Here is a 20,040-nt window from a genome sequence, read left to right on the forward strand (position 1 = left end):
TCTCTATACCTTTGTTACCCTCAGCACTGAGATGTCTGCTAAAACCACCACTACCTGTAGCAGCATAGTAACAATATTCAGTGCCGTTGCCCTATACTCTTACCCATGGTATGGGGACCAAAATTGTATTGTTTCATGCAACCAAAAATCCATCACACCCCTTGCCATTACTGTGGCTGGGTCTGGAGGGTGGTGCTGTGCAGAGGCACTGCAATGCTGAAGCATCAATAAGAATGTCTTATTAAAGCAATTGTGGGAATAAGGGAAATAACACTACAAACTGTATGTGGACTATTGCTGGTACTGAGCAGGGCTGCTCATTTAACTTGGAACTCTGGGAAATTCTTGTAATGGCATGGCAGTAATCATTAATCTCCAGCTGCAGCCTTGCAATGACATAAATTCCCCTCTACTCTGTAAATTCTTCCTCCTTGACTCTGCTGTAGCAGCTCACCTGTCTCACCCACCAACCCACCCAATTTATCTCCCCTATACCATATCAGTTCATGCACATACATGGAAGCACTGCACATTCAGCTGAATGAGTCACTGTTGCTCCAAGGAAGGAGGGTGGTGACTGGCACTGCATTCACAGCTCCTGGAGGACCAGCCTGGACTCAACGTGATAAGGCCTGTGAAAAAACATCTTTTACTGGACCAGGTTCTGTTGGTGAGAAAGACAAACTCTGCGGCTACATCGAGCTTTTCTTCAGCCCCCAGGAAAGGCTCTGTGTAGCTAAAAAGCGTCTCTCTCTCACCAACAGAAGTTGGTCCAATAAAAGATATTTCCTCGCCCGCCATGCCTCTAAAATCCTGGGACTCACTTACTCTGGGCCTTTTTAAGAGTCAAACCCCACCGCATGGAAAACAGGGAGAGCCTCTATTTCCAGACAGCTCCACACTCGGCAGGCACGCAGGCAACTCTTTAGTAAAGAGGGGCAGGCTCTGGCGGGAGGACACTAACTCCTACCCTCCGCCTGCGAGGACGGCTACGCGCTCAGACCCTCCACTGAGCTGCCAAACCACCGCTGTGCCTGTGCGCACGTGGGACACGGTGACATGCTGTCGGCAGCCCCGCGCGTTCACCCACGCGGGCCTCTGGCGAAAGAGGGCGGCCTCCACTCCAGCCCGGGGCTAGCCCCAGCCGCCCCCTGGCCGGCGGGGCGGGGCCCGCTCTCCTGGGAGCAGCAGGGCCGGGCCCAGCGCACTGCGACACGCACTAAACTCAGGCCCGGCTCCCCATGCGCAGGGCGGGCCCTCCCTCGGCGTCGGACCGAGCCGTGGGGCCGCCTCTTCCCGTCTCCGGGCAGCACGTTCCTTCCGCTTCCGGCGCGTAGCTGCTTCCGCTTCCGCTTCCGCTTTGCCTAGCCACCGGGGCCCCGGTGAGGATGGAGGCTCACGTGGCTCAATATTCCGCTCGGCTCCTGCAGCAGGTCAGCCCCGCCTCCCCCGGGAGAGGGACGCTCGCCCTAGCCCGGGTGGCTCCATACAGCGGGCTGCTCTGGTTCCCACCCCCCACTTCCGTCCTGGGCTGGGGGGGAGGGAGCCCGCGCCGCCCGCGCCGCCCGCAGCCTGTCCCCGGGGGCTGGTGAGGGACACGCGTCCTCTTGGCCCAAGGGTTCAGTGGGCGGGGGGCTCGTAGTGGGGAGTCTGCGGGGGATGCCCAATGGGGAGGCTGCTCCGCCGCCTGGGAGGGTCCAGTGGCACCAGGGGGGCGGGGGAGGCTGCGACCCGGGAGGGTCCAGTGGCACCGGCGGGGAGGCTGCGACCCGGGAGGGTCCAGTGGCACCAGGGGGGCGGGGGAGGCCGCTCTGCGGCCCGGCGCGGGGGTTCTGTTGGCCCCGGGGTAGGCAGGCTGCCCTGAGGCCCGGGGGGAAGGTGGCGCTGGGTCTGGAGGGGTGGCACAGGGACCTGGGACCGTGGCACTGGAAGTGGGTCTTTGGAGGTGAAGCCACACAGCGCCACAGTGACGCTTCACCACCGTGAGCCACTGTAAAAAAATCAGGGCGATCTGGGGCGGTGGCACATTTGGGAGCATCTGCCTGTTGCTTAGATTGTAAGCACGTCGGGTGCAGGGACTGCGTCTTTGTGTCAAGCAGGGCTGAGTACAAAAGACGCTGCTGCCGGCTGGCTAGCAATCTGAGCCCTGCCAATGCCATGCTGACCGGCCAATATCCCAGTATCCTGCCGCCTCTTGTGACAATGCTGCTATGCAAGATGCCAGCCTGTAACTTCATTCCACACCAGCCTGGGATTCTGATAGGGCTCCAAGGTCTTCTCTGCACACAGTTTTTGTATCAGTATAACTATGTTGGTTAGGGTTTGCTTTTTTAAAAAAAATTGATACAGTTATGCTGGTACAACCCCTGATGTGAATGCAGTTCTGGTTCAAAAAATAACTGCATTCATGCTAGGGGGATTGTACCACTTTAGCTATACTGGTTTAGTTAAAGCAGTACAACATTTGTGTATAGGAAAGCCCTTAATTATTTCAGCATACGTGTCAAAATCTCTGAGAGACAGAGAGATCTGCTATGCATTGTTGGCCATTCACCACATACAAAACACCCTGCTTCCAGGTCCACTTTGCTGTACTTTCCTTGTCTCTTCTTACAAGGGTAGCCACCTAACTATTGTGTTACCTCAGAATTGCTGTACGTGGTTTTCACCTTCAGAAGGAAAGATTAGTCACATATAATAAATCTTGTTGGTATTCGACAAGCAAAGTGCATATAAAGCGTGATTGCTGAAGAGAGCAATAAAATGAAGGCAGGAAAAGGTCAGAGACAAAAACATGGACAGGAAGGCAAGGAAAGAAACAAACAGATGGGATGAGGGAGGTAAACAGAAAAAAATGAAGAGGGAGACATCAGACATAAAAGCACAAAAATAAAAGAACTATGCTGCCCACTAGAGTTTAGAGAAGGGCAACATTGGGCCCAACTCAGTGCAACTCACCATAGGTGAAGGGACCTTCAGAAACCTATCTGACTGCAGGATCAAAGCTCAATGTGTGAAGTTAGCCTTCTCTTTCACATAATAAAAGTATTTGTCCAATTCTTAACTAGTATAATGACTTTGGCTTAAAAAGGTAATCTACAAAGGGGAAAAATGGGTTTGTTTTGCTACTTTGCGTTGTGCTCAGAAGGCCAACAAGTTTTAGTTTTTTTAGAGTATTTTTTCCTGCTTTATCTCCATTAGAATTCAGAGTTTGTCTACCCTCGAAGATGGTGGAGACCTAGTAGGATTGTGACAACACTTAACAAGAGATTTCCTGAAAGGGAAAGAGTGTTTGAAGATCTTTTTATATTTTTATATTTTGTTTGATAGTAAGATCTGCTTAACTAGACGTTTGGAAGAAATTATGTCTCTGAAGGAGTCTCTAGCCTGTCCCCTTCCGTGGAGGTCTCAGAAAAGTCCCACCACTTACATCTGAGACCTCAAATGAGTCTTCCAATAAAACTGAGGAGGTCTGCCATTAAAACTCTTGACATCTCTGATGTAAAAAATAAATCATAAAAGGTAAAACACCAACCACAGTCAGGCCTTCTTCATTGCTCCTAAAGAAAATGCTGATTCAAAGTTTACTATCTGGGCTGACAGCCCAGTGTTAGATCACTGTGAAGTGGGGTCAGATGAATACCAGGTAGGTCCATGAACCTTTCCCAGTGAATGTGGAAGCCTAACTCATCAATTTCTGCACAATTTAAGCTTTCATATTAATTAAAATAAAGAAAAGTTTGTCAGAGATGGTAAGGAAGAAAGTCTTCCAAATGAGAGTGGATGTTGCTTTGTCTTCCTGAGTCTGGTAGTGCCTCTGCTCATTTTGTGAAGCAATGGCAGTGTGAAATTAAGAGAGACTGTGGTCCGATTGGCTGCTGATATTCAGAGCCCTATGAAACTGGCCAAAGTCATGTCGCTTTCATGCACAGCTGCTTGGGAAAGCTCGGACCAGCAGCAGAGTCAGGGATTGTTGCTTCTGAGGAAGAAGATCTTCCAAAAATGGAGATTGGGGGAGGGGTGAAGTAGAGGAGTTCTTCCTCTCCATAGCTGGCTTCAGAGGAACCACTGTGGGTTGGGTGAAAGAGCCAAGTGCTGATCTTTGTCTCAGGTGCAGATGACGTGCTGCCAGGAGACTTATGGGGAGGGGAGAAGAGGCAGAAAGCTGTTTCTCCTTTCAAGAGCTAAAGTGGGTGGAACTTCAGGTCTCCAGATATCTGCTAGCCAGAGGCTGAGAGGAGTGATCAAGTCCAGAGAACACTCTGCCAGAAACTCATCATCCCGTGTGGAGGTTGGCCTCTGGAATTCATTGGCATATACACACTTTGTCTTTTCTGTCTACCTGTGATTTAGTTCTCTGGCTCGTAAGTGTCTAGTATGTTTTTCAGGCCATGATGCAGACTGACACATGACGAAAAATTCGGGATATAACTCTGATTATTTTGTGTGTGTCTGACTTCATCTGACACTACCTCTCCTCATTTCCTACGATATTTGCCCTCTTCCTTTGTAGTTGCTTTTGGGGCTGGTATCTGTAGAAGAGAATCTTAGGCATCAACAACTAAGTTTAAGGGCAATACTGATCTTGTTAAAAAAAGCTTTAGATTTTGCATTCACAGGTGAGAGGAAGATTTCTAGATCACAGCTGACCAAAGAGCCTTTGGAGATGGCAGCATGGCTTAATGCATTCATCAGTTTCTCATGAGGTGGTCATCAGGTATGACCCTCTATTGACAAGTTGTGTTTAGTCCAGGGGAAAGGTTACCTTACCACGGCAGCAGTGAGACAGATGGCGCTTTTTCCTTCCCTCTCCTGGTTTTCTTTCTCTTGGTTACACATATAATGCCATCTCCCACTCTTGCTCTTCCAAACTCTGAGATAGTATGAAAGAGAAGTCACAGATAAAAGTGAGCTGATTTGTTAAGCCTTTGCATGAGTGTACTTGTGCACCCAGGTTTGATGGTATGAATTTCAGATGGAAAATAGAGAATTGATAGTATGCTCAAATACATTTTTTAGTCTCTAAGGTGCCATAAGTACTCCTGTTCTTTTTGTGGATACAGACTAACATGGCTGCTACTCTGAAACCAATTAAATCTCTGTCTCTTTTCATTTTGCAAGATCTTTAACTTGTATTTCAGTCTGAAGCTATTTGAAAATGTGTCTCCACATGATATCAAAGTGCAAATAGTTTGGAACAGTACAAAAATAAGAGGAAAGGTGAGAAATATCCTGTCCACCAGTTAGGGTATGGGGGGTTTTTTGTTTTTTTTTTCTGTTAGAGCAAATTGGTCATTGATTAATTCGTCTTTGACTTGCATTTATTTAAAAAACAAAAGTTAAATATCTGGATCAGGGAGCACCTGTATATGGAAAGTTTTAAAATGGTAGAATACTGTGTATAAAGGAAACCTCAGGAAAGATAGTTTGCTCTCTGGCTGATCACAGGAATTCCTATAATGCAATTTTATCATGAGTCTAATGATGACATTAGGTTATTTTTCTTAGAGACCCTAGAATCTCAAGAGACTGCATGAGAATCCCAGCCTTCAGTAAGTTTCTGGCCTTCATGCTTGTAGAGAAAAATTTGAAAATGTGAAGCATGTTCACCTAAGAGCTCAGAAAGCAGATAAAAAGAACCCCACGTTTATTATTTTTAAATAAATGTAATTTTTTACGCCAATCTCATTGGGGGGGGGGGGTGAGGGGGGGTTTGTGGCGTGACTCATGATTTGCTTGAGGTAGACAATACTGGAATTCTTAGAAGATGCTGCTCATCTTGAAATACTAGGAAAATATAATGCCAAAAGTTTTAAAGACCCAAATTGTTCATTTGTTACAAATAAAAAGGAACATGAGGTCACATGACAAATTATTAATGAAGCTGAGCTGTGGCTCTTGCAATGCAAATGTTTCTATTCTCATTGGCTTCTATGGCTTCGAACTTTGGTAGGATAAAATTGCCCACTAAATGTACCTCTTTGCTCTGCGCTGTAGAGAGAAGCAAATGGAAAGGTGAACGGAAACTCCATTCCACATTGTCTCCCATGGAGGCCCCTTTGCTTTAGCTCTGCAGGGTTGGGGCTCTTTGGCTTTAGGGGAGGTCTGACTGGAGCTGGGAGAGGGGAAAACCTAAGGAGCAACCAATCTCTGGAGCATGCTTCCTTGGAGATCAGCCACCCACAAGTTACTATTGATGGGAATTCTCTGGGTCTTTCCCCCTTATCAAGGGGGAAGTATCAGGAACTGTGCTGCGAGAGAGGAGAAGCAGTTAGGCAGTCAGATGGGAGTGAGGGTATCTGCAGAGATGGCTTCACTGTTCCCCGTGGATCTACTCCTCAAAAAGCTGTAGCCTATTCTCTTGTGTGTGAGACCATTGTCTCTCCCCCTTTGCAGTCAGTGAGTCAAAGGGTATGTCTACACTGCAATTAACAACCCACAGCAGGCTCAGGCTAAGAGGTGATTTCATTGCAGTATAAACATTCGGGCTCGGGCCAGCGCCTAGGCTCTAGGACCCTGCAAGGCGGGAGGGTCCCCGAACTCGGACTGCTGCCTAAGCGGCAACATCTACACTGCAATGAAACAGCCCTTTAGCCTGACCCCTAAATACCTGAGTCAGCTGGCACTGGCCACCCACGGATGTCTAGTTCCATTGTAGACATACCTCAAACTTCTCGAGGCTTGGACTTAGAGCGCCCAATGTGGATTTATCCTCAGAGGAAAATGTGACCCTGCGTTTGGTCTGATGAAACTGAGTGTGAAGACTCTCAGCCTGAGGGGGACTTTTAATAAAATCAGAATGGTATCTGTGTGCTTTTTTTTTTTTCTTTCAAAAAGAAAGGAGTGGGTGGGAGGGGCTATAACTTTGGAGCTACTTAGCTTTAGCTGTAGCCCTCCCAGCTCTCAGTTGACAGAGGAGAATGGCTTACTGCACTGAATATAGCCTTATTGTTCAGACTTTACTTAAAGGGCTATTTTTCCTTTGTGCAGGAGTGGTTTTGTAAGGTACTTTTTTCATCTACAAAAATATTAAACCTTTTAAAAAAAAAAAAAAAATGATGAGCTGACCCTGCAGATGCTTTCCCCTTTGAGGAGTCCTATTAAAGCCCCAGTACTGTCTTTGAAGCTAATAGGACTACTCACGTGAGCACAGTTGCTCTCATGTTTAAGTGTGTGGGAGGTCAAGACCTATAATTACTATGAATTTTCATTACCAACATGACAGACTCAGTGTCGGAGTCTGTCAAAAGAAACGTGTGCTAATTGTTGCTAATTACTCTTTTGTAGCAGTGTTCGGCTTTGTTAATGGTTTCCTTTTGGGCTATGTCTTAAAGAAACGAGCTAACAATCAAAGTTCTGTTGCAATCTACTCCAAGAGTTACCTCAGATGCAAACATAGCAGCTGACGTTATTTTATTTTATTTACCAGGAAAAAGAGATCAAGATCTTGGCTGCAGAGATTGATCGACTGAAGAACTTTGGCTCCTTGGAAGTATCTCCAAGTTTGGAAGGATTGCGAGACGAAAACGCAAAGCTTAAGTACCGGCTAAACGTTCTTCAAAAGGTGAGGGAGGAAAAATAGAGTACATATTGGTATATGCTTTCCTTCACATCAGGCTAAGAGATTTTATTTTGTTATAGCTAATACTAGGTAACAACTTGTTCACCCAGCACTCTGGTGCCACAGTTGTAAATGGTATATTATAGAGCTCTGTTCTTTCACAATTCTTTGGACAGTGTGGCTTTTTGATAACGTTTTGGTATAATTGCCCGTAGTCAGTTAAGCATGCCCTATAATCTCTTCTGCATTCTTGGAGTAGGTCACTCCTGTTAGAGTTGAGACCCTACTGAGGTCACCTAATGGCCACATACATAAAAGTATGAAAAGGTTTGCTATACCTGAATCAGTGAAAGTATTAACACTGTTAATTTCAAAGGGTAGGGGTTCTGTCCTAAAAATCTGGGAATGAAGGTTAAAGTGAGAATGGTAGGAGAAACTATTTAATCTAGAAGGTAGTAAAAACAGGGAATAAGGTGTTGCTGTGTAAAAGCAACAAAGATAATTGGCATATTTCAGAAGAGATATTTATTTAATAAATATGTGTATAGGGTGAAACTAACGCCAAAGCAGAGGGATCCAGGCAAGTTCCTATGCATCACATGAACCACCCATAATGCATACAGTATGAAAAGGCCCAGTCTTTTCCCCATTGACTTCAGTGGGAACAGAGGCAGTATTAAGTCCGACAATTGTCAGTAAGAAGTTCCTGAAATAAAATTTGTAGCGCTTGCTTGAGAATGTTTAACTGTAGGGTACATCCAAAGACTGTGTACTGTGGAAACTGAAAGCCAAGTTCTTTGGTGGTGATGCTTTTATCACACGACGTTTTCTGTAGTTTGAATTTCAGTAATACCTAGAGGCCCCAGCCTGAGCTGCTCGGGTTTGCCGGGCAGCTTTTGAGTGAGAGTGAAGTAACTTCTTCTAGAATACTGTAACCTTAGTGTTTTGTGTTTTGACATTGTTTTCTTTCAGAGTCTTCAAGAGGAGAGAAATAAGTCCGTGAAAAGCATGATTAATATCAACAGCCGCATTCAGGAGATCTTTAGAGATGCCATCAAGGCTGCATATCCGGATTTAGAAAACCCCCCACTAGCAGTCACGCCAAGTCAGCAGCCCAAATTTGGGGATTACCAGTGTAACAGTGCTATGAGCATAACAAAGGTAACTCTATTTAAAAACAATTCTTGGTGCATGGAACTTCTGTGGGGTATGAAGCTCTCTAATGATATATCCAAAGCAATATCAGGTTCTATATTAGACACGTTTTAGAGTCTGATCCTGCAGTCTTCACTTATGTGATGACATTGAGCTTGGGGAATTTTGGGTGCAATAGGAACAGGCCCTTAGACTTCTGTTCTGATGAATAGTGCAAGACTAAAAGGATTCTGAAGACCATCAAGGCTAGCTTAACTACCTCTGAAGTCTAGGTTTTTGTAGCTAGGTAAGGGGCAGTGTTCGTGCATTCAAGGGAGTATGTGTTGCTCTTTTAACATTTCAAGTACTTTTGAACTGCAAGTTAAAGAGACTTGAACCTCTGGCTTAATTATTTTATTGCCATAAGTGCTTTACACTTGTTCCCATAAAATAATTCACTATTTCTCCTCACCCTAAACACACACTTACTATAATGTTGTACAATGACTTCTAGTTGTATTAATCAGACAACAGTAGAACCACAGCCAGACAACAGCAGAACCTAGGGTGGCCAGACAGCAAGTGTGAAAAATCGGGACAGGGGATCGGGGGGGTAATAGGAGCCAATATAAGAAAAAGACCCAAAAATCGGGACTGTCCCTATAAAATTGGGACATCTGGTCACCCTAGCAGAACCCCATTTATCTGACCCTCCCTTTACTGCAGGGGTCCACAACACAGTGCCCGCGTGCGCAATGGTGCCCGCCGGGACAGTTGTGTGCGCCCACAGGACACCGCGCCACCAAAATGCTGCCGCCGAGTGTGGCCGCTGGAGAACCACCTGCCGAAATGCTGCTGAGAAGCGTTGCCGTTTCTCGGCGGCATTTCGGCAGCGAGGCTTCTTTCCGCTGCCGCTTCTCGGCGGCGTGTTTGGCGCCCGCCACAGTCTTTTGGGAATAGGAATGTGCTATTCCCACAGAAAGGTTGGGGACCACTGCTTTACCGGTTTTCCACAGTTACAGAACAACCAGGACTGCGGGGCCAGAAGCAGGCGATCTATCCTGTGGCCACTAGATGGCACTGCAGCATCCCTTTTTCTCATTCGCCAGTTTCTCCAGAGTTTTGATCATTGTCCCACTTAGACCAGATAAACAGGATTCTGCTATAATTGGGCCATGTGGTCTCATGCACAAATGCAGTACTTTTGGCACCTTATTTAATGAATGTAACATAAGTCAATGATGTCAGGCTTAGTATGCCCCAAAATTATGCATTGCCTGAGCTGCACACCACCAACAAAAGATAACATGCAGCAAAACGTACTATATAGTTTGCTGTCGTGTGCTCTGCAAACTACCTGTGAGAAAACAGTAATATTAACCATTGTTCAGCAAAGTTATTCCAAGAAAGTTGAGGGTGGGCGATGAAAAAAGAGGAAAAATTGCAGGAAGGGAGAGCCAGTAATGCTTTGTGAGAGATATAGGATAATAAAGGAGAGAAGGATGTCAAGTAATAATGCATGGCATGGAGTTGTTTTAGAGTATGTCTTCATTGCAAAGTTAACCCAAATGATGGGCACGAGGGTCAGCCAACTCGGTTGTGAGCAGCCACACTGCAGAGCCACTCTTGAGTTACTCCGTCCTTGCTGGGGCTGTACTACCCAGCTGTGTCACTAGGACTTCTGGGGTACATCTCAAAGTTCTTTATGCTGCAGGAGACTAAGGCTCTTCGATTCTTTCCCAGTGAATTGTGGAAGAACTCATCCTTCTGGGCACATGGGGGGAATTGTGGGAAGATGTTGGAGGACAATGAGTGGCTCAGCCTCCCTACTCACTGCAAAGTGTGCAAATTACCAGCCCAAGTGAGAGCAGTACTTGGGCTTTAGTCTATACACCCAGACAAGCCAGCTAGTCCAGGTAGAAAGCACCACCAAATTCAGATCAGAGGTTATTGTTTGTGGACAGAAACTGGGCTAAGAACAAAACCTGAGTAAGAGCCTGGTTAGCTCTTTAGTGAAGCTGCAGCCAAATTTGTAGGTTCTGGGTGAGCCCTGGGAGTGTTCTTTGTTTTTTAAATGAGAGAGTGAATAAATCCGGATTGCTGCCTCTTAAGAGTGTGTTTGATTACTGCAGCAACCATGCAGATTTTCTGGGGGTTCACATAGCATATGCAAATCAACACTTTAGATATGCTAGTGAGGCCTGGAAACCCAGTTTCGAGCAGTGTAAAAACAGGATATATTTAGACCTCTGGTGCGCATGATGAGCAAAGACAATATTTGAAACTAGCTAGTTATATATATTGCAGTTATTTTTCCCCCCCCTCCATTTCCCAAGAGGAGGAATGTCTGGATTCTATAATTTCTGGAGAACACATTTTTAAGATCAGTCTGATTTTTAAAAGCTATTTCAGATCTGAGCAAAAAGGAAGCAGTTCTGATAAAATCAAATGAGATCAGCAATGTCTCATAAAAAGAAAAAAAAAATGGAACCAAGTCTTTTGTCCAAAGAATCAAGAAAACTGACTTCTCTCATAAATATCAGCTTGTCACAAAAGCTCTGGAGAATCTGAGAGAATTGTCTTTTGGACTAGCTTTGATCTGTTCCGCCTCCCACCCCCAAAAAAATCTGTATTAGTTTTTATATCATCTGTTTATTTTACATAGTCTACAGATACATGCAGACAAGGTAAGGTACCTTTCTTAAAGTTTGGTTATCCCCCTGCCAATTTCAAGTTCCTACTCCATATCACTGCAGTGCTGGAGCTGTTTTTTTTAAAATGGTCAGAACTATCCTATCCTAGCCAAAACTATCAATTTTTCATTGACTTTGGTCTCAGAGTGGCTGCCCTGTTTTGACCAAACTTTCTCCTCAGGCAGACATCAATCATGGAAAATTTCAGCCTAAAAACTTAATTTGTCGACGTTGTAGGCTACTGATATCTCGGGATTATAATGGAAATTGTTTGGCAACTTTAATAACAGGCATTGCTGTTGAGTGTGTGTGTGTGTGTGTGTGTGTAAATTCTTTGACACCTGGTTAAAATATTCTTAGGGTTCCTTGATGGTTTTAGTGTTGCCCTTTTCAGAGTGTACTTTGGCTACTGGGGAGCAAAATAAAAGAGGAAGCAAATGAAGAGTCGGAAGGGGTTGGGTTATAACGAGGAAGCAAAATTAGGCTTTGGGGAAAAATGAGTAACTTAGGTGCATTGTGAACTAACGGAAAGTGAATTTCAGTCTAGCTGTGAAAGTATCCAAACTTCCAATGTGTTCATGTCTTTGTCGCTTTATAAACGTACGTCTTCCACACTATAATTCTCAACATAAGTAGCTTTCCTGTTTTATGAGTTTTTTCATTAATAAGGGTTTATTAATTTATTAAACATATATCTCTTTATTTCAGAGCCCTTGTTGTAATAAGCAAAATGCTTGTCTCCCCATGGCATACCTACAGGGGTTGTTATATACAGCTGCTATGCAAACTGCCTGTCTCATGGGGTTTCACTCCTGGGCAGCATTGATACGTGCCAGACAGCAGCCTCTTGGTTTGAACTGCCAATGCAGAAACAGCCCTCACAAATGTGTGTTGTCTTCTTTAGATCTCATTAGCATATTATGACAGCCTCAGCCGAAAGATCTGTCTGTCTCTTAGCGTAACAGGTCCTTGGGTGACTGCACAGATACAAACTTTCAGAGTATTGCCCTTTTTTTAATATCTCTTGACCGCCACTTTACCCCAATTAAGTCATTGTTAGGATTCTCATACAGTACTGTCTTCTCTGTGTCTACTTTGTTTTCATTACTTGATGCCCAAATGTGTACTCGCATTTGAGGGTCATTTATATAGTTTCTCAAGTCCCAGACTGCCAGAGGAACTGATGCCTTAAGGCTAGCTGTATTGGACTTTGATACAGGCTTCGTTCTTTCCTTACGCATGGCTCTAGAACTCTCTGTTGTTCATACGGGACTAACAGTGTGCTGGGCACTATGGAATTGTAAAGGCCATGTGGCCTTTCTTCCCCCACCCCAAGAGCATGATTCCAACTCCAGTTAAGCTCCCTTGTTATAATGTGCACCTTGCTAGGTCATGTGACTCCCAAGAACTGCATTCAAAAGAGACCGAAATCTGTACACTACTGCTGTGTGGTAGCAGGAATGACTCTGACCCCTGGGCAGCACTGATGCATGCCAGCCAACAGCCTCTCCGTTTGACCTGCCAATGCGGAAACAGCCATCGCAAATGTGTTTTGTCTTACTGGGAGCTAATTAGCATATTGTAACTGGGGTTCAGCCAGAAGCACTGCTAGCGTAACAGATATGTGGGTTATTGCCCTCATGAAGACTTGGACACCATCACCTGTAATTGTTGGCTCTACATTTATTTCCCCTGTTTGGCAGCTTATCCCTTGTTGAGCGGTTGATTAACGTTATTGCTGCTGAAAAGAGAGGATTTTTTCCTTGCCTATTCTCAAGCTTTACTTGGGCCATGTTGTGTTGGTGGTAGGATCAAATGAATCATATAGTGCCGCATTATATCTGAAACTTGTTAAGCTGTAACATTTCATGGTGGACTGGATGTTAACAATATAAACATCCAACAGTCTGGAATCCAAATCACTGAGAAAATAATAGAGCCTGTGGCCTTGGTGTGAAATGGTGCTTACCTCACAAGGTGATAGATGTTTGAAAACACCACAGAATGACAGAAGAAAATCAAATTCCGTGAAACACACTTTTATGTCAGATTTCACACAGCATGAATGCATGGTTTGTTCAGTGAATTGATTTATCTCACAGAATTTCAGGTCCTCAATGCAATTTTAAATATCAGGGCCCTCTTAAAGGGTAACTTGTAAGATTCAAAGAGTCAGGGGACTTGGGAACTTGTGTTCCTCCTCTCCCCCACCCTGTATTAAGTTTAATGGAAGGAAATGCTATTTTACAACAAATTTGCTAAGCTCATAGATATTTAATTGCACTGTTCTCCTTATAGTAGTCCTAATGCAAGACAACAGATCTGCCTGATTGTGATTCACATATCAGAACGTCATTTGCAATACTTAATGGCAGCCCAGCTCAGTCTTATGTAGTTATTTCTCTGAGGTAATAGTTTTAAAGATACACTGTCAGATTAAAAATCATAATAAAAATAAAACCAATACATTTCCTTCACTTTGGTAAAAATAACACGTTTGATTATAAAAACTAAACATTTTAAAATTCTGATTTGCCCATCCCTGTTTATATTGAATAGTTATTTTTCATATGATTCTTCTCACTTTTGTTTTTTTCATAGTCAGTGTCGCATTTTGGCTCTCAGACACTAGCACACTGTTAGCACACTGTTGTAATGTGTGAGTTAAAAATTGGGCAGGGGAATGTTTGTTTTAAAATCTGATCTTCGTTACATTTTGTAAAGTAAATTTTGAAGATTTGTATGAAGTTTTGGCACTCTACAGGGGACTGATATGCCCAGTTTTTGGACAACAAGGGAAAATTGTAAGGGACAGTGTAGACAGTGCTTACTTTTTAAAAATTTGCTTTCAAGACTGGGCATCCAGCTGGTGGGATTTTCAGAGTCACTGCTGTATGATGCTGTACACACTAGGCATGGCTGCCCTCCCTGTTTCTAAATATCACTCCCCTTCACTCTAGCCAAAGTCACTCAAAACACTTTAGCTCCCTTTTGTTTTCACCCAAGGCCCGCTAGGGCAGTACAGTGACCTCACGTGCACTTGAATGGATAGAAAATCCCCCAAAATGGATTTGGCCATGATGTGGGGGAATTAGTCACTGATATTTTTAAAAGTGATATTAAAGCTGCTTTTCCCTTTCTGTGCTTGCAGGAGTGATGGGAGAAGCAGAAAAGGGCAATTCTACACACGCTCATCAACTTTTTAAATGCTTGGGCAGGTGCAAATAGCCAACTGAGCCCCTCATCAGATGCTGGGTACTGTGGGGATTTTCAGATCTGGTTTTGGCTGACCCCAGGGTTGTAACTAAATTAGAAAAGAAGGTGCTTTTTTTGTTTGTTTTAAATTCAGTTAGTGAACATGATTTGAAACAGCATTCCGCGCGTAGTGTAGGCACAGTTCAAACCACGCTAGCTGGTTGTGGTGTAGCCTGGAAGGAGCTTAGGTTACAGCCAAGACCAGCTAGCATGATTTGAAAGGTTTTCACTAGGTGCTGAGTTGTGCTTCAGATTAGGTTGGCTAACTCGATTGAAACAAAAACCTAGCTTAGAAAAGGCCCATATTGCCAGAGTGCTTAATCGGGCGACCTGAGAACAAAAATGTATAGTCCTCAATTTTGTTTTCAACTGATTGACAAGGTGGATGGCTTTAGGTGTTTTGGACAACGTTTTACTATTCCAGACATCAGTTATACATTTGTCACCTACACATAGGCTACCAGAATGGCCCTTTTGCAAGGTTTCATTGGTCATTTTTGCCTCAGTGGCATCTCTGTCAGCTGCTCTGTGTACAGTGAGAGGACAAGATCAGAAACAAGAATAATCAAAGCCAAACTCAACAACTGTCGCCTCCAGCACTGATTCAGTTTCAACAGCTTTCTTGGTATGGACATATAAGAATGGAAGACCAGTGAATTCCAAAGTGTGCATGCCAGTGATCATATGGATGCCAAAAGTTTTGATGACACAACAAGATTGCCAGTGATAGACATAAAGCGGTCTGATTGTATGTTCAGTTTAAGCATCTTGCCAGAGATCAATCCGAGTGGCTCTTGATTTGCAAGAAGGCCACGTTTCTTTGAGATTTGCCATGATGATGATTAGTGCTTAGTGGGATTTTCAAAAGCAACCATGCAGATTTTCTGGGGGTTCACATAGCATATGCAAATCAACACTTTAGATATGCTAGTGAGGCCTGGAAACCCAGTTTCGAGCAGTGTAAAAACAGGATATATTTGGACCTCTGGTGTGCATGATGAGCAAAGACAATATTTGAAACTAGCTAGTTATATATATTGCAGTTATATTTTTCTTTGCACTTTTCTGTTATAAACTGTAGTATCATCAGGACATCTTAAGGTGGTACCAAATTCCTCACGTTTTAGGACCAGATCTTGTCAGGGCTTTGTGTGTAGCACTCCTATTAACTCCCATGGGAATGCCATGTGTGACATGCTTACAGAACTAAGTTCTTAATATTCCACAGAGATTATTAGAAGAGAGGAATTTAGTGGGTCTTGTCAGTCTAGTATCAATTCAGGTTATATTTTATTTTCCATCAGATTCCCCCAGGATTAGACTGTACTGAATCCTCTCGTTACATTTCAGATGCTTTCCAAAACCAACGAACAGAAAGTGAGCCCAAGAGAAATTGCTGATAACATTTCCAGAAACATTCCTGACAATGAATACATTGAGAAGGTTGAAATCGCTGGTCCTGGTATGGTCACTCTATTGTTGTACCTTCCCAACATTTAAATTTAATGTTGCAGCTATTCTACCAAGTGGCAATAAAGGAGACAAAATCTAGTTTGATTATTTTTTAGCTTTATAAATAGAATTAAAATATGAATTACATTCAGTTTTGCCTGATTAATTTAGCAGCAGAAAATCTGCTTAATAGCACTTGCATTAGAATCAGTGGGTGAATTTCTTCCCGCAGCTCAGTAAAATCAAAGCAGTGCCCATATGTTCTGCGAGTCTGAATTTTTCTAAATGTGACACTGTGGTTTTAAATATATGGTAATTGGTGGCACTTGTACATAGCACATAGCCTCATGTGTGTAAGTGCCTTCAGGATAACTCACTGGAACAGCTTTGTGTAATGTCACTTACGTATATAAGTGTTTCCAAAATGTGTTTGCAAAACACCCCAAGATACACTTTTTGTCAAATATTTCACTCTTGGGTTCACTCTTGATTACAAAAACCCCAAAGCAGGTTATGTACTTAGCAGATCTTGTAGCATTTGATACGTATAGTTTAGACATCTTTGCTTAATAACAATTTGTTTGTGGAAAACAGTCTCTCATAACCTGGTAAATTAACTGTCATTTTTTCAGAGAGTGATCTTGTTTTTTTCCTGTTATAGAAACAAAAAGTTTATTAAGATGTTCTGAAGTTAGTTTTAAATAGTGTGTTTTCCTTGTATCTAGGGAATTGTGAACTTTGGTACAAAACAAAATTAAATGGCTTTCAAGGATACTTTTATAGCACCAACAACCATTGTTTTTCCTCTAAAGGTTTTATTAACGTCCACTTGAGAAAGGATTTTGTGTCCAAACAACTGAGCAGTTTACTGGTGAATGGAGTTCAACCACCGGCTATTGAAATCAGGAAAAAGGTGTGCTAGTAAACTTTCATTAAAGTTTCAGTACTGCTTTCAGTGCAATAGCAAGTGCTGATGAATGGTTCTGACTCTGATTTTGCTTGGTAAGCGTGTACTTTCTTACTGAGCTTATAATGAAGCTTTTAACAAACATTCCAACTACAAATACACAAGTTACTACTTTTTTAATAGTGGGCACTTCAGGGTTGCAGCTGTTGTGGCAGAGGGGGAGACTAGGACTGACTTGGCAAGGAGACGTGGACGAAAAGCCTGAGGAGTGGAGACTGGGTTGTTAAGGGGAATGGGACATGGGAACATGGGTGGGAAAGAGACAGGAGAGGGACAGGTGGGAGGGAGAAGAAGGGGTCGAGCTTGGGAGGAACGGACAGAAGAACCTGTGCCCACTCGAGTACTCTCCCTTCAGAGCCTGGAATGAAGCCTGTGATTCCTGAATCTCACTATTCCTTTTTTGTCAGCAAATATCTGTCCAGACTGTGGGCAAAGTGTATGTCTCATCCCCTTCTCGTGCGGTCCACATAGAGGACGACAGCATACTATCGCTATCGGTTACTCAGCTCAAGTGGTAACAAATTATCACACAGAATATAAAATGTACAGTATTCACTTTATATTATTTTTTATTACAAATATTTGCACTGTAAAAAGGATAAACAAAAGAAATCGTATTTTTCAATTCACCTCATACAAATACTGTAGTGCAATCTCTTTATGATGAAAGTGCAACTTACAAATGTAGTTTTTTTGTTAAATAACTTCACTCAAAAACAAAACAATGTAAAACTTTAAAAATGTAAAACTTTAGAGCCTACAAGTGCACTCAGTCCTACTTGTTCAGCCAATCGCTAAGACAAACAAGTTTGTTTACATTTACAGGAGATGCTGCCCACTTCTTAATTACCATGTAACCTGAAAGTGAGAACAGGCATTCGCATGGCACTGTTGTAGCTGTTGTCGCAAGATATTTACGTGCCAGATGCACTAAAGATTCATATGCCCTTCATGCTTCGGCCATCGTTCCAGAGGACATGCTTCCATGCCAATGACACTCGTTAAAAAAAATGCGTTAATTAAATTTGTGACTGAACTCCTTGGGGGAGAACTGTATGTCTCCTGTTCTGTTTTACCCACATTCTGCCATATTTTTCATGTTATAGCAGTCTAAGATGATGATCCAGCACATGTTCATTTTAAGAACACTTTTACTGCAGATTTGACAAAATGCAAAGATACGAATGTGAAATTTCTAAAGATAGCTACAGCACTTGACCCAAGATTTAAGAATCTGAAGTGCCTTCCAAAATCTGAGAGGGACGAGGTGCGGAGCATGCTTTCAGAAGTCTTAAAAGAGTAACACACTGATGCGGAAACTACAGAACCCAAACCACAAAAAAGAAAACCAACCTTCTGTTGGTGGCATCTGACTCAGATGATGAAAATGTACATGCGTCAGTCCGCACTTCTTTGGATCGTTATCGAGCAGAACCCGTCATCAGCATGGATACATGTCCTCTGTAATGGTGGTTGAAGCATCAAGGGACATATGAATCTTTAGCGCATCTGGCACGTAAGTATCTTGCGACGCCAGCTACAATGCCTGTTCGCGCTTTCAGGTGACATTGTAATTAAGAAGTGAGCAGCATTATCACCCGTAAATGTAAACAAACTTGTTTGTCTTAGCGATTGGCTGAACAAGAAGTCAGACTGAGTAGATTTGTAGGCCCTAAAGTTGTATTGTATTGTTTTTTGAATGCAGGCTTTTTTTGTACATAATTCTACATTTGTAAGTTCAACTTTCATGATAGAGATTGCACTACAGTACTTGTATTAGATGAATTGAAAAATACTATTTCTTTTGTTTTATAGTGCAAATATTTGTAATAAAAAATAAATATAAAGTGAGCATTCTACACTTTGTGTTCTGTGTTGTAATTGAAATCAATATATTTGAAAGTGTAGAAAACATCCAAAAATATTTAAATAAATGGTATTCTATTATTAACAGCGTGATTAATCACAATTAATTTTTTTACTCGCTTGACAGCCCTAGTCATTATGTAATTGAAATTTGTATCATATGTAAATGCACATGGAGTCTGACCTCAAATCTGGCATTTCCTGATTTTGCAACATAAATAATTTTCCTTTAACATAGTTTTTTGTATGCTATATATATATAAAATCTCTGTACATCCGTCTTGTTTGTTAAATGATCGTCCTTTACATAGCTTTGTGTAAGTTTCTTGGGGGTACAGGGGTCTGTGCCAATGGATCTGATTTTCAGGATTCGGCCTAAAAAGGGTGTTTTTGCTCTGAATTGTTTGCTGGAGTTTGGAGCTAAAAGCCACATTTAGAGTTTGATGTGCCAGCTCATTGGGTGGTTATTCTACTTTTTAAAACCTATCCTATGCTGTGTAAAAGAGGAACATTTTTTTTAATTATGAAAGATTTGTTTGTAGAGTGTAAGTAGGGATGCAGCTAATTTTCACAGCCAAATATTTGTTGCAGCCAGAAGAGTTCTAGACATTTAGAGCCTGACTTTCAAACTATCACCAAACTATAAAATGACTACAGTTATACACATACAGGAAATTTGAGCTTGCCCAAATGGCCAGTTGTAATTGACCATTTGCCACATGCAAATACATCACTTGTGTATGCAGTCATGGTGACTGCACGTATCCATAAGGCATGTATCCACAACTTTGCAAATCTTGCCCTGAGAGCAGGACATTGTACAGTGCGTCATTTAATAATGTTTCTCTTCATTTGTTGCCCTGTCGAAGGTGGTGGTTGACTTCTCTTCCCCTAACATTGCCAAAGAGATGCATGTTGGTCACCTGCGCTCGACTGTTATTGGAGACAGCATGTGCCGTCTGTTTGAGTTTGTTGGCTATGATGTTCTGAGGTGAGCACTGTTGGACTTGGCAGACAAGTTTGTTTATCTCGATTTGTACAAGTGCACCAGTGATGCCTGTCCGTCTCTTCTAGCCACCCTTAGTATAACTTAAAAATACATCATAACTAAT

At 42.8% G+C, this 20,040-nt stretch overlaps 1 protein-coding gene and 1 long non-coding RNA gene across 3 annotated transcripts in view; both read left to right on the top strand.

The window, feature by feature from the left end:
• Window positions 1–1,252: 1,252 nt before the first annotated feature.
• RARS1 (arginyl-tRNA synthetase 1) overlaps window positions 1,253–20,040 on the top strand; it is a 29,570-nt gene continuing 10,782 nt past the window's right edge. Inside the window, exons 1-6 of one of the 2 annotated variants that reach the window (XM_037907896.2) lie at window positions 1,253–1,433; window positions 7,430–7,564; window positions 8,534–8,722; window positions 15,994–16,105; window positions 16,908–17,008; window positions 19,798–19,919. In XM_037907896.2, coding sequence (XP_037763824.1) covers window positions 1,389–1,433; window positions 7,430–7,564; window positions 8,534–8,722; window positions 15,994–16,105; window positions 16,908–17,008; window positions 19,798–19,919 — 704 coding nt within the window. In that variant the 5' untranslated portion in view covers window positions 1,253–1,388. Of the gene's footprint in view, window positions 1,434–4,619; window positions 4,718–7,429; window positions 7,565–8,533; window positions 8,723–15,993; window positions 16,106–16,907; window positions 17,009–19,797; window positions 19,920–20,040 lie in introns of those variants that run through there. The other variant, XM_043521048.1, reaches the window with a different exon arrangement.
• LOC122461433 lies at window positions 1,463–4,718 on the top strand. The gene is made up of 2 exons (XR_006283318.1): window positions 1,463–1,588; window positions 4,620–4,718. It is a non-coding gene; the product is annotated as an uncharacterized LOC122461433 (long non-coding RNA).

Source organism: Chelonia mydas, chromosome 8, assembly GCF_015237465.2.
Source record: "Chelonia mydas isolate rCheMyd1 chromosome 8, rCheMyd1.pri.v2, whole genome shotgun sequence".
Taxonomy (NCBI): domain Eukaryota; kingdom Metazoa; phylum Chordata; order Testudines; family Cheloniidae; genus Chelonia; species Chelonia mydas.